At 32.0% G+C, this 15,882-nt stretch overlaps 1 protein-coding gene across 1 annotated transcript in view; it reads left to right on the top strand.

Moving 5' to 3' along the window:
* Window positions 1-15,882, top strand: part of LOC134705311 (uncharacterized) — a 54,281-nt gene that overhangs the window by 28,131 nt on the left and 10,268 nt on the right. The window contains exons 2-5 of the mRNA XM_063564057.1: window positions 3,460-3,767; window positions 6,663-6,735; window positions 8,211-8,416; window positions 12,686-12,930. Coding sequence (XP_063420127.1) covers window positions 3,476-3,767; window positions 6,663-6,735; window positions 8,211-8,416; window positions 12,686-12,930 — 816 coding nt within the window. The 5' untranslated portion in view covers window positions 3,460-3,475. The remainder of the gene's footprint in view (window positions 1-3,459; window positions 3,768-6,662; window positions 6,736-8,210; window positions 8,417-12,685; window positions 12,931-15,882) is intronic.

Here is a 15,882-nt window from a genome sequence, read left to right as displayed (position 1 = left end):
TCATTTTTCAATATTAAATAATACGGCTTGCCATAGCTTGGGATTGATATTGAGGGTTATGGTCCCTAAGGTTTCGGAATTAGGGGCAGAAAACAAGCATTTATCTAATGTCAATACAAAAAGTTGTGTATAAGTATTTCAATTGTTCTGAAATTGTCTATCTATATATCTATCTTTCCGTCAAGGAGTGGACTCATTTTTGAGTGTATATACTCCAGCCTGAGTGAACAGCTTAAAACCTTCAAGTATTTACTGTTAAAATGAGATCTGTATTTACAGTTAAAATCAGTGCTGTAAGTTTAGATGTGGAGTCACAATGTTTAATACCATAAGTAGAAGGTTTGGATATATTGTGTGGGTTATGGGGCAAACAGTCTAGGAATAAAGGGCCAAAAAGGGACCAAAAACAAGCATTTTTGTAGTTTCAAGACAATAAATTGGAGTAATCTTTCTTTGTCCGGAATGGTTAATGAATCACCTAAAACCAATGCTTTATGAAATCTTCTTTGAAAATTGGAGTTATCTTTCTTTGTCCAGAATAGTAGTTGGTTTTCATGTTATATTTGTTATTCTCGTGGGATTTTGTCTGATGCTCAGTCCGTTTCTGTATGTGTTACATTTTAGTGATATGTCGTTGTTCTCCTCTTATATTTTATGCATTTCCCTCGGTTTTAGTTTGTTACCCCGATTTTGTTTTTTGTCCATGGATTTATGCGTTTTGAACAGCGGTATACTACTGTTGCCTTTATGAATAAACTTAAATCAATGCTATATACAATATACATTGCAATATTCACTTTACTACCAACTGATACATTAAAGCAGTCTTTACCATTCAGTGATTACAAGCACTTTGATTACAATTCTAGGGTTATGCCCCTTTACAAATGGAAAAATAAAAAAAAAATAGTTTCTGATCTCTTAACTTAAGTTTGTCTCAACTAAATTTAATGAAATGTGTATATAATGCTTATTACCTCTAAACTCAGTTTAAGTTCAATTTTTGGCAGCTTCACTTTTAGTTCTTAAATTATGTCCCTTTATAATGTTATATGCTAGCACTGGCATCATCTGTGTCCCTTTGGACACATTCCACATTTATTTTATCAGAAGTTACTATTAATTAATATTAATTTTAACCATGACTGTGTGACATTTTATATTTTAATATTTTATGATGTATTTAAATGAGTAGTTATTGTTGCAAACTCCATTAGAAATTTGAATTGAGATCATTTTTGGAATAATGGAAAGGGGGAGGTGAAAAAAAAATTGGGAGGAGTTTTTATTTTTCTCATTCAGTCATGGGTACTACTTGTACAAGTTATTTTTATTTACTTGAAGAAGTTAAACAAAATAAACACATATAAGTAAATAAATAATGTTTGAATGATATCCCCTTAATTTTCTCAAAAAAATACTTGTATAAGTAAATTTTTCTTACAATTCCACAAAAGTCCTCAAGTTATGAGATTTAAAATCATGCCTTTAATGATTTTTCCCTGGTTTGCTCAATTTGTTTTTATTAGAGTTCAATGTTTCATCTCATTAATTCAACAAAGAAACTGATTGTGCAAAGATGTTAGTATTTGCGCAAGGCCTTCAAAAATTGCTCCTTGGGGGCTTGTAAACATGGTAAATGAGCAGTGATCTGAAGATAACAGACAAATGGGATTTTCATTGTCCATGAAATTACACAACCGTTCAGTGTTCGACCTCTGCGGTCGTATAAAGCTGCAACCTGAAGAGCATCTGGTCTATTTTGGCTTCAAAATTTTACAGGAACTTTTTTGATGTCCATCAATGGACGACAAATAGCGATAAGGTGTATTCTCAGTACTAAAGGGCACATGTTTATATTAGATTTTATTTGCAGAAAATTTGCCCACAAAACATGTTTGTCCCCTTTAACTTTCAAACCCTATATGTTTGCATGCAAAGTCATTGTTACTCACTAGCACCCTACACATTCACACCCTTCTGTATATGTATCTGTATGATTACTTTGAAGAAACCACACGGCACAGGTGTTGTACGGTGTTGTAGAGCAGCCATGAAGCTCTCAACTGTATTTGGGCATACAAGTTACAACATTTACATGTACAAAAGTCTTCTACTAGAGAACCACGGAATGAAATGAAACCAAACATAGCATGAATGTTCCTTGTGAGGTGCTATTTAAGTGTTGTAACTTTGTAGCTGATCCATCATCCAAGAGTAGCTGATCCATCATCCAAGATGGCTGCCATCGGGGACTTAGTTTAAGACCCTATGAGAAATACATACATGATTTTTAATTGTAGTTTCTTGTGTATAATTCGGAGTTTAGAATGACGTTCATCATCATTAAACTAGTATACATATTTTAAGGGCCAGTTGAAGGACGCCTCCGGGTGCGGGAGTTTCTCGCTACATTGAAGACCCATTGGTGGCCTGTGGCTATTGACTGTTCTATGGTCGGGATGTTGTCGCTGTGACACATTCCCCATTTCCTTTCTCAATTTTATACAAATGTCATGAATAATGTCTTCTTTTAGACATTCGAAGAACAGAATGGAATGCAATATTAAACCAAATTTGGCCTTGATCATTAATATTTAAGTACCATATAGGAAGTTATTTTTGTGGGTGCCAAATTTCACGATTTTAATTGAATAAGGTATACGAAAAATTTGGTGGTTATTATTTTAGTGGATTCAAAAGTTTTATCAATGCCTTTGCATGTGCTCTTTTTAATTGGCGGAATTTATTTTGGCGATTTTGTTCTTAACGTGAAAAAAACCTGCTATAAGGTATCTGTTATGATTTTTTGTCTTGTTTTATATGATTTCAAAAACACAATCTAGTTTTAGATGAATATATAACCCATAACTTTGAAATGGAAAATCCAAAATTTATAAAAAACAAAACAAAAGGAAGCTCAAGTCAATAGAACAATTAACCCATTAATTTCATGCAAATTGTTTGAAGCATTTATGAGTTATTGTCCATCATGCACATGTTGCACATATTCAACCAACAGACAGAAGAACAGAAAATAGTCCGACAATATCATAATACATCACATAAACTGGCATAATTAAAAGTGGAAACATTTAGGTTTTCATTCAACTGACACACTTTGGCGCCCTTTTACATTAAGACAAGTATTGCAGTTCACTTACGTCATGAAGACAAGTTTTGGGGAATCAGACTCCTTTGGAGGGAGGGACACATTTTTTAGTAAAATCAGTAAGAGGATTTTTTACCTGAATGTCTTGCATGCACTAAATGCTAATTTGTGATCAATCATATACATTGCTTAATATACATATATGTACAAAATGTAAGTACCAAACATCTGGATTAGCTTATTTAATTAATAGGGTTGATTTATAGATACAAAAATTGCATTTTTATTGTTAATTTTCCGTATGAATGTTAACATTATTTTATTGATATCATTTCATGCATTTGCAGGATTTTATTTGGCAAAATGAAGTGTGTTAACCCTGACTGTAAAGCTGAACTAGCACCAACTGATAATTTTTGTGGACAGTGCAGACAAAAAGTAGAAAAAAATCAGCATGACTTAAAGAAATGTCCTCATTGTAAATCCCTTCAAAAAGCTTCAGTAAAGTATTGCAGTAATTGTTCTAATGAGATATACAAGGAAATAAATTGTGAGGTTAATCCTGAAAAAAGTCATTCTGAAAATAGTTTGCCACTAAAATCAGAAAATATTGAAAATAGTCCAGAGAACAGAACAGATATTGATGCTGTAGATGGTAATGTTTTATATTATGTGAAATGAAAACATTTGAATGTTGATAACAACGTATCTTATTGTACTTAGTAATAAGTCAGAAGTGCCTTTACCAAAATAATTTGGATATAAGTAAATTTGTATTAGATATATTTTCTTAGAATAGTTGAAATTCAAAGAATCAAGAATTAAAAATTGATTCTTTAGGTTGAAAGAGCATTTAAGTTAAGAAATAAAATAAGCTAAAAATATTGATGTCATCATGGTCATGGAGCTCCTTAGAGAAATTTTATTTTAAAATAAGGATGGGAAAAGACTGACACTGACCGAAAATCTGATACAAATTCCAAAACCTCACTTAAGTACATCCTTATTATATAATCATGATAATACAAGTGTATTTTATTTACTTCTAGGTAAATTATTTTATAAGCTAAGTTTAGCTCCTTAGACTTTCAAACTTTTTTATACAAGTAAAAAAAGTCTTACTATCTTCTTTTCTTGTTGTCTCATTGGCAATCATACCACATCTTCTTTTTATGCCCCACCTACGATAGAAGAGAGGCATTATGTTTTCTGGTCTGTGTGTCCGTTCGTCCATCCTTCTGTCGTACCGTCTGTCTGTCGTACCGTCCCTTTCGTCCGTCTGTGCCGCTTCAGGTTAAAGTTTTTGGTCAAGGTAGTTTTTGATGAAGTTGAAGTCCAATCGACTTCAAATTGGTACACATGTTCTCTATGATACGATCTTTCTAATTTTAATGCCAAATTAGAGATTTTACTCAAATTTCATGGTCCAATGAATATAGAAAATGAAAGTGCGAGTGGGGCATTCGTGTACTGAGGACACATTCTTGTTTATATTTACTATCTTCTTTTCTTGAACTGCTTAGGACTTCTTAACTATAATAAAAATATTTTTTAATTGTCTGACCTTGCTAAGCAGATTCTTTATTCAAGTGAAATTTCATGGACATTGAAAATCTCATTTGTCTGTATCTTCAGAACACTTCTCATTTATATAAATACCATGTTTACAAGCCCCCAATTTGCACTTTTTGCAAGCTCTGCATAACCATGATAATTGCTTTATTTGTCTTTAAATTTAAATACTAATGTAATTTTTAGGTCACCTGCCCTTTATAGTCAATTTTTAACCATTTTTCTTAAATATCCATGATCTTTTACAGAAATCTTCTCCTCTGAACCTACAGGGCCAAATTAAACCAAACTTGGCCACAATCATCATTGATATATCTAGTTTAAAGTTTGTGTTTAATTACCCAGCCAACCATCCAAGATGGCAGCCATGGCTAAAAATAGAACATAGGGGTAAAATGCAGTTTTCGGCTTATAAACTCAAAAACCAAACAATTTAGAGCAAATCTGACCTTGGGTATTATTGTTAATTAGGTCAAGATCTATCTGCCCTGAAATTTTCAGATGAATCAGACAACCCATTGTTGGGTTGCTGCCCCATAATTGGTAATTTTAAGGAAATTTTACTGTTTTTGGTTATTATCTTGAATATTATGATAGATGGAGATAAACTGTAAACAGCAATAATGTTCAGCAAAGTAAGATTTACAAATAAGTCAACATGACCAAAATGGTCAGTTGACCCCTTTAGGAGTTATTGCCCTTTATAGTCAATTTTTAACCATTTTTCGTAAATATCCATGATGTTTTACAAAAATCTTCTCCTCTGAAACTACCGGGCCAAATTAATCCAAACTTGGCCATAATCATCATTGATGTATTTAGTTTAAAGTTTGTGTTTAATTACCCGGCCAACCATGCAAGATGGCCGCCATGGCTAAAAATAGAACATAGGGGTAAAATGCAGTTTTTGGCTTATAACTCAAAAACCAAAGCATTTAGAGCAAATCTGACATGGGGTTAAATTGTTTATCAGGTCAAAATCTATCTGCCCTGAAATTTTCAGATGAATCAGACAACCCATTGTTGGGTTGCTGCCCATAAATTGGTAATTTTAAGGAAATTTTACTGTTTTTGGTTATTATCTTGAATATTATTATAGATGGAGATAAACTGTAAACAGCAATAATGTACAGCAATTTAAGACTCATAAATAAGTCAAATGACCAAAATGGTCAATTGACCCCCTAAGAAGTTATTGTCCTTTACAATCAATTTTTAACAACTTTCATAAAATTTGTAAATTTTTACTTACATTTTCCACTGAAACTACACGGACAAGTTCATTATAGATAGAGATAATTGTAAGCAGCAAGAATGTTCAGTAAAGTAAGATGTACAAACACATCACAATCACCTAAACACAATTTTGTCATGAACTGTCTGCTTCCTTTGTTTAATTCACATATACCAAGGTGAGTAACACAGGCTCTTTAGAGCCTCTAGTTTATGCCCTACCTTCAATAGTAGAGGAGCACTAGTAAAGTCCTTCCTTTTGTGTGTTCCTCCGCCTGTCCCACTTCAGGTTAAAGTTTTTGGTCAAGGTAGTTTTTGATGAAATTGAAGTCCAATCAACTTGACACTCAGTACACATGTTCCCCATGATATGATCTTTCTAATTTTTATGTCAAATTAAAAGTTTTGACTCAAACTTCATGCTCCACTGAACATATATAATGATAGTGTGAAGTTCAAGTTAAAGTTTTTGGTCAAGGTATTTTTTGATGAAGTTGAAGTCCAATCATCTTGAAACTTAGTACACATGTTCCCTATGATATATAACCTTCCTAATTTAAATGCCAAATTAAAGTTTTGACCCTAATTTCATGGTCCACTGAACATGGAAAATGATAGTGCGATTGGGGCATCCATGTACTACAATGTACATATACTATGGACACATTCTTGTTTCAAAAGATCTTTAAAATTTGTGATTGATTTGAATTTCAGAAAACATTAATAATAATCCAAACCTTTTTAGAATTAGATGGTCGTGACAGAAGTGATCATCAACAGCCTACAGTACTAAATTCAACAGTTGAACAAGGAGATTTGTAAGTTTAGAGGAATCATTTGCCCTAAGCATGCTAAAGGAGTAGGTCCGGTAAGGGCCGAATTTAGCCTAAAATTTTAGGTTCATCGAACAAAAGATTTCGGACTCTTTTTAACACTTAAGTGTCTATTTAAATTGATTTATGTAAAAGTTTTTAACTGAGTCAGTCATTAAAAAAGCTCCGATTCAAGCTTAAATATGAAAAAACGATCAATTATGCCAAAAATTTCACTGTCCACAGAACACAAAAAATTATAGTGAGATTGGGGCATCCATGTAACAAGGACAAATTCTTGTTATCATGGTTATTATTATACTTTCAAATATCATACATTCATGACATTTAGAAATACAATAATTTTGTTTTACTTTAATAATTGAAGTTAAAAAATAAATGCTTCACAGAACTCTTAGATGTAAGATATCAATAAAAAAATAAATGTTTTTATACTTAATACGACCCCAAAAACATTTTGGGATCGTATAATGGTATGATGTTGTCGTCTGCGTCGTCATGGTTCAAAGACACATTGGTTTCCGGATTATAACTTTAGTTTTAGTGAATAGATCTTCATGAAATTTTTTCAGAAGATTCAATACTACAAAAGAAAGGTTGGGATTGATTTTGGGGATGATAGTCCCAACCGATTTGGAATTCTAGTTTCAAGACAATAGCATATGTGTAATTGTACGGATCTCTCTGAAATTGTACCACAATGTACCATATAACATAGGGGAGGCTGGGATTAAGTTTTGGATTAATTGCCCAAAATATGTAGGAATTAGGGGTCAAAAAGAAGCATGGTAAGGTTCTAGATTCCAAACAATCATGACAATAACTTGTGTTTAAGTGTATGGATCTCTTTGAAATTTTACTACAAGGTTCAATACTGCAAAGGAAAGCATTGGATTGAGTTTAAGGGTTATTGCTCCAAGGGGGTATCACAAAATTGGGGTAGGGGGGGGGGGGGGGTACCATTTTTTGAAAGGGTTCCTTTTTTTCAAAATTTTTCAAATTTTGAATTTTGTAAAGTTTCAAGAAGAAATCTTCAATTGCACAGTATCGTGCAATAGATTTGTTAGATATTTGACCACATAAATTTTGTGACAAAAACCTATATTATGTCAAAAATTTGATCACAAACCAAATTCAGACAGAATCAAGCTTGAATATTGTGACCAAATTTGCCAAATTGTTCAGGGTTCAACCACTGGGGTCGTATAAAGCTGCGCCCTGGGGAGCACCTGGTTTCAGTTATTCTACAATGTTGTACCTTGAATCGATAAAAATGTTCAACATGGGGAACTTTTTTGTTGAAATCAGATAACCCAGAGTTATAAGTTCCCTCTAACTTACAACTTACTTGTTTATTCTAGCAGAGCCCTCTTTGATGACTCCAATAACAATGAATAACTATACCCTAGGATATAATAGGAATTATGAATTATTTTTCTATTGAACAACTATTTGTGTAGGAAGCCAGCTGAAGCAAGAGGAGTAGTAGTAATCTGTACCCATGCTACTTTTGTAAATAACAAAACTGCCAGTTTGACAGAAAGACAAAGTGCTACTAACGATAATGATATGATGAAGGAGATTTGGAAGTTATATGATGACTGTGAAGTTCTTGCATTTGAGGATGAATCCAGTAGCTTTTACGATTCAGAACTGGAGGAAAAGAGTAAGTGATGCGTAGATCTTTTTCCTCTGTGATATTTTTCTCAAGTTACATGACATCCACTGATAAGACAAATGTACATATAAGACCTAAATTAAATTGATGACCAAAATATATTGTCACTAATTTATCATAAAATATCTTTCTTCAGCAGTTATAAGCTATGATCATGTATGATAGGGTCTAAGTTATTTTCCGTTAAGTTTATTTCGGTATACAAAGTGATTTAGTAAAAAGAAATTTTGCTCATTCATTCACCGTGAAATAAGTGATAACAAGAATGTGTCCATAGTACACGGATGCCCCACTCACACTATAATTTTCCATGTTCAGTAAACCGTGAAATTTGGGTCAAAACTTTCATGTGGAATTAAAATAAGAAAGATCATATCATTGGGAACATGTGTATTAAGTTTCAAGTTGATGTGACTTTAACTTCATCAAAAACTACCTTGACCAAAAACTTTAACCTGAACTTTGCACTATCAGTTTCTATGTTCAGTGAACCATGAAATTGGGGTAAAAACTTTAATTTGGCATTAGAATAAGAAAGATCATATCATGGGGAACATGTGTAATTAGTTTCTCAAGTTGATTGGACTTCAACTTCATCAAAAACTACCAAAAACTTTAACCTGAAGCAGGATGAACGAACGGACGAACGAACGGAGGCACAGACCAAAAAACATAATGCCCCACTACTATCGTAGGTGGGGCATAAATATCAATTGTATACAAATCTGATGATACCACAGCTGATTATATTTTCCATATAGCTAGCTTCGTTAATCAGTTAGAAGCAAGGACATTTTGACTTAAATCTCAAAATAATGAAACATGTTTATATCAAACACAAGATAGTATAGTGTAGCATTATGTCATTTGGTCTGTGTGTCTGTCTGTTCATCCAAAATTCTCTCAGTTTATTATATATTTAATTTGTCTGTCCCCAATCAGATTTAAGTTATATCGCTCACATCAACTTGAAACCAAGTATTATGAAGTGAACTCTTTAACATGTTTAAATTTGATGCCAAATTATGTCTTTCATCCCAATTTCTTATTCTTATTTCTTAAGTGAAAAATTGCATGTAAGGCATCTTCATCATCACAGTTGTGCTATGGGTAAAGTTTCTTGTTTATTTCATTTTTGAAGTTAGTGATCATCCTGTAGGTAGCTTCACTGTACACGTTTTTGCATTTTGAAATTGACATATTTGACCTAGATACAACAACTGTTCATGCCAAATTCAGACCTATATCAAGTGTGAATATTGTGTTCATTTTTGACCCAACTCTTCAGAGTTGGGTCTCTGCGGTCGTATCCAGCTGCTCTTGGCAAAGCAGTGTATTGGCTTATATCTTAAAAATAAAGCGTTTAGATCAATCTGACAAGGGGTGAAAATGTACAATACTGTCAAACTGAACAACCCATTGTCCTTTATCATTGATTTTATATAATGTCTCTTAAAAATCTTTTAAATAAACAGCTGCGCCATGAGGGCATGATACACCCGACGTCTTGTGTGGAAGTTTCATGCAATAATCATAAATAATTTTTGAGATACAGCGCGACATGTAAAAAAAACTCAGGTGTTTAACTCAATAAATCCAAAGTAAAGTTTCTGAGAAAGTTTTAAGCAATAACCATGTATTGTTTTTGAGACACGACTGGACATGTGAAACCCCCAACCCTGTTTTTTTTTTTACAAAAAGCTAAATATCACTAATATAAAATTTTGAATCAAAACCAAAAAGTATACAGATCTGTAGATTAATATAACAAAGAAGTGTGTAAAGTTTTAAGCAATAATCATAAATAATTTTTGAGATACAGCGCGACATGTAAAAAAAACCTCACCTGTTTAACAAAATACTCAATAAATCCAAAGTAAAATTTAAATCATCACCAAAAAGTAAAGTGTGTAAAGTTTTAAGCAATAATCATAAATAATTTTTGAGATACAGCACGACATGTAAAAAAAAACTCACCTGTTTAACAAAATACTCAATAAATCCATAGTAAAGTTTTAAATCATCACCAAAAAGTATACAGATCATTAGATTAATATAACAAAGAAGTGTGTAAAGTTTTAAGCAATAATCATAAATTGTTTTTGAGATACGGCACAACATGTAAAAAAAACTAAAAAAATACTCAATAACTCAAAAATGAAATTTTGAATCATCACCAAAAAGTATACAGATCATTAGAATAATATAACAAAGACATGTGTAAAGTTTTAAGCAATAATCATAAATCGTTTTTAAGATATGGTGCGACATGTAAAAAAAACCCTTCCCCTTTTTTACAAAATACTCAATAACTCAAAATTAAAATTAAAATTTTGAATCATCACCAAAAAGTATACAGATATTAAGATTAATATAACTAAGACATGTGTAAAGTTTTAAGCAATAATCATAAATCGTTTTTGAGATATGGTGCGACATGTAAAAAAAACCCTTCCCCTTTTTACAAAATACTCAATAACTCAAAATTAAAATTAAAATTTTGAATCATCACCAAAAAGTATACAGATATTAAGATTAATATAACTAAGAAGTGTTTAAAGTTTTAAGCCATAATCAAGAATTGTTTTTGAGATACGGTGCGACATGTGAAAAAAAAAAAAAAACCCTGTTTTAGTTACAAAGTGCCGTAAATAAAAAAGTTTTAATCTTATTTTCACCAAAAAGTGTACCAGTGGATCATTTGACCATCATAAGAAACAACTATGTCAAGTTTCATGAAATTTGGATAAGTCGTTCTCAAGTTACGGTGCGACATGTTTATGCCGGACAGACAGAAGGACACCGGACATTTGTATACCATAATACGCCCCGTCAAAATTTTGACGGGCGTATAAAAATTAGTTATTTCCCTTTGCACAGGGTCTTGACTTTGGAGAGGCACATAAAGAATGTTTGTGATTGCTAAATCCTCCCCCTAACCTGGTAAAATGGTTTTACAGCAAAATTAACATAAAGTTATAAGATTAAACTATGAATATCGATTGAAAAGGGGTTAACTCACCAGATCGATACAAAGCAGAGAAACATCTAACAAAAAGACAGACTAGATGTTGTAGGGTATTTATACATACAAAAAACAACAAAAAGCAAAAAGTACAGATCTGACAGTACTCAAAGTTACTGACAGCTATATCAAAGCCAAAAACAACTGATGAAAAGATAATGTGTATAAAGACTAAAATATGAATCAGTGCACATCCAACATCAAATTCAATGTAAGTTTAGTGAAAAGTGAAACTGCATATGTGTATAACAATAATATTTATAAAAAAAGGATATGTGGTATGAACATGATGAATGCCAATGAGACCAAATGACACAGAATTTTATAGGTCAAGGTATGGCCTTCAGCAATAGGCAAAGCCCATATCACACAGTCAGCTTAAAGGTCAAGAAATCACAAATGTAAAACAATTTAAACAAGAAAACTAACGGCTTTATAAATGTACATAAAAATGTAAAAATCAAATATGTAACTCAGCAACAAACAACAACTACTGAATACAAGCTCCTGACTTGGGACAAGTACAAACATACAGAATGTGGCTGGATTAAACATGTTAGGGGGATCCCAACCCTCCCCTAACCTGGGACAGTTGTGTAACAGTACAACATAATAACAAACTATATAAAAAAAAATTTAGTATGGTTTTAATTTACTGATGACAAAATAAATATTAATACCAATAAAAACAGTATCCAAAGATCTAATTACAGTGTTGAAGTACAGATTAAGTTTATTTAAGAAAGCTGATATAGAGTTTATGTGTTACATATTTGTTTTTCGTTCAATTTTTTACATAAATAAGGCCGTTAGTTTTCTCGTTTGAATTGTTTTACATTGTCTTATCTGGGTCTTTTATAGCTGACTATGCAGTAAGGGCTTTGCTCATTGTTGAAGGCTGTAGGGTGACCTATAGTTGTTAATGTCTGTCATTTTGGTCTTTTGTGGATAGTTGTCTCATTGGCAATCATACCACATCTTCTTTTTTATATTTACCTGGATCATTCTAATTGTTCAGGCTTGGTAAACAAAATCATCATCAAAATTAGGATGTGCTATTCCACATGTTCCATTTGAAACTTGCAAACCAAATCTCTATATATTTAGAAGAAAAGTAAAGGCGTTAAGTAATTTTTTGAATTTTTGGAACCTCCCTCTTTTTAAAATGGGAGGATTTGCAGCGGAGAAGCAGATTTAAAAAAAATAAAAAAAATAATATTTATTTGCTTTAGTTAAAGAAAAGGTGAAAGAGATACCAGAGATAAAGTATTTTGTATTTGTGTTGAGCACCCATGGAGAAGATAAGCCAGAAGTAAAATTGCATGATAAACCAGAAGGTGAATTCCATGATAAAGGCAATCTGCATCATCGTCATTTCTTTTACACAAACGATGGCCAGTTTGAAACTCAGAAATTAATGACAAAGATAGATGGTATAGATGGAGTAAAAGGGAAAATGAAGTTGTTTTTTATTCAGGTATTGAGTGTTAAAACTACAATCTAGATTTGTTTGTAATTCACTTCATGACATATGAATTCACAGAATATGGGAGTGATAAAAAAATGTTAAATGCTGAACATGCAGTAGAACCCTATGTTTTAGTCAGTTATTAACATGTGTTGTTCTAGGTGATGTTGCCATGTATGATGTAGATGATGATATTACAATAAGGTCATGATAAGGACACTGCTACAACTACGGGGCGCCGAATGGGACTGTTGTGGTTTTGTACAAAATTCAATTCTGTCATAACAAAATCATTTTTGTCTTACAAAACCATGTGCTACAGACTTGTTTTGTGAGAACTTCAATTTTGTGATGACAAAATTCATTTTTGTCATGAAAAATTCATTTTTGTAGACAATGTCATGACAAAAGTCAATTTTGTCTAAATGGTATGCAAATATAAACATATTTACATACAAAATTGACTTTTGTTACCTGATATGGAAATTGTATCACAAAAGTCAATTGTGTGAGGAAAGATTCAATTTTGTGAGACAAAATTGACTTTTGTGAGACAAAATTCAATTTTGTGAGACAAAATTCAATTTTGTGAGACAAAATTCAATTTTGTGAGACAAAATTCAATTTTGTTGAGACAAAAGTCAATTTTGTTAATTTTGTTGAGACAAAAGTCAATTTTGTCAATTTTGTTGAGACAAAAATCAATTTTGTCAAGTTGTTGAGACAAAAGTCAATTTTGTTAATTTTGTTGAGACAAAAGTCAATTTTGTCAATTTTGTTGAGACAAAAGTTAATTTTGTGACGACAAAATTCATTTTTGTGACGACAAAATTCAATTTTGTAACAACAAAATTGATTTTTATGAGACAAAATTTACCTTCGTGAGACAAAAATCAATTTTGTTGAGACAAAATTCAATTTTGTCAATTTGGTTGAGACAAAATTCAATTTTGTCAATTTTGTTGAGACAAAAGTCAATTTTGTCTCACATTGGTCAATTTTGTCTCACAAAAGTCAATTTTGTCAATTTTGTTGAGACAAAATTCAATTTTGTTGAGACAAAAGTCAATTTTGTCTCGCATTAATCAATTTTGTCTCACAAAAGTCAATTTTGTCAATTTTGTTGAGACAAAAGTCAATTTTGTCAATTTTGTTGAGACAAAAGTCAATTTTGTCAATTTTGTCAATTTTGTCTCAAAATAGTCAATTTTGTGTAACAAAAGTCGATTTTGTATGCAAATTAGTTCACAGAAACCAAACTAAACTAATTTGAATACAAAATTCACTTTTGTCGCCCAATTTTCAAATTAGGTAACAAAAGTCAAGTCTGTGTAACAAAAATGAATTTTGTCATGACAAAAGTGACTTTTGTCCGCTGATAGATAATTTTGTATGACAAAATTTTAAATTTGTAGTATGATACAAATTTTGTTAAACTGAACTCATTTTTGTTGAACAAAAGTCACTTTTGTCAGTACAAAATTGAATTTTGAGTACAAAACCACAAGAGTCCCATTCGGCGCCCCGTAACAACAGTGGGGGAGATATATTTTAATAATACCACCGCTTTAAAAAAGGGGGGTATACTGTTTTACCTCTGTCTGTCCTTCCATCAGTCCGTCAGTCAGTCTGTCCGTCCTTGAATATTTTTCGTCGCATTTTCCTCAGAAACTACAATACAAGGATTTCTGAAATTTGGTTTCAGAGTAATTTTGGGGCCCTTTATAGCTTGTTGTTCGGTGTGAGCCAAGGCTCCGTGTTGAAGGCCGTACTTTAACCTATAATGGTTTAATTTTTTAATTTTTATTTGGATGGAGAGTTGTCTCATTGGCACTCACACCACATCTTCCTATATCTATTTATGTAAGTCAGCTATACCGTGTGATGTGTTTTCAGATTGATCACTTGACAACTTCCTGTTTACCGAACACTTGTATGATTTTACACAAGATAGCCAAGTTGAAAATTTTCGTCACATTTTTCTCAGGAACTACAATACAAGGATTTCTGAAATTTGGTTTCAGGATTTATATAGGTCAGCTTTACCGTGTGATGCGTTTTCAGATTCATCACTTGACAACTTCCTGTTTACCGAACACTTGCATATTTTTATACTATTAATATTATCCACTTGCGGCGGGGGTATCATCAGTGAGCAGTAGCTCGCAGTTTCACATGTTCAGGCTGAAATGAAATCCTTTAATTCGAAATCTGTGTTCCACACTGTTAAGTCATGCTTGAAGATATAAACTTGATATTTTCTTTTTGTTTACACCATGACAAGTTATAGAACAAGTTAGAATTTTGTTAGGTAGGGATAATATTGCCATATAAAAAATACTAACAGTATGCTTGTTCTTATCTGGTCTATTGATAAGTTAGATGAATCAATTGCTGTAGAAAAGTGACTTGTCATTTGCAACAATAAAGCAAATAGCCCGGGTCTCACTAATTAGCGACAACAAACGTCAAGAAGCGACAACAAGCGTCAACAAGCGACAAGAAGCGACAACAAGAATTATTTTAGCGACAACAAGCAACAAGAAGACTATTTAGCGACAAGAAAACTTATTTTTTTTTAGATTTAAAGAAATTTGTTAATTATGTTTTTTTTTAAATAAACGAGCAGATATGTCTTATTAAAATGTTTTATTATATACTGATGAAGAAATGAAACATTTGTGAGGAAGAAAGAGATTGTGAAGTTTATATTAGTATATTGGTAGATGAAGAAATTTGTGAAGAAGAAAGAGATTGATCTTCTTTTATTTTTATTTTTAAATATGAAGAATATGTATAAGATAATGTATGTATCTGTTCTCATCAAAGTCAAAGTATGAATAAACAAATGGAGATGTATATATGGAGCGGGCATAATGGAATATAATATTTTGATTAATTTGCTTAATACTATGCTCTAAGTGTACTTTTGTTATGTCAATTCGATGCTTTATTTGTAGA

The sequence above is a fragment of the Mytilus trossulus genome, chromosome 2 (genome assembly GCF_036588685.1).
Source record: "Mytilus trossulus isolate FHL-02 chromosome 2, PNRI_Mtr1.1.1.hap1, whole genome shotgun sequence".
Taxonomy (NCBI): Eukaryota; Metazoa; Mollusca; class Bivalvia; order Mytilida; family Mytilidae; genus Mytilus; species Mytilus trossulus.
The sequence above is the reverse complement of the archived record's forward strand: the minus strand, read 5'-3'. Positions and strand labels throughout refer to the sequence as shown.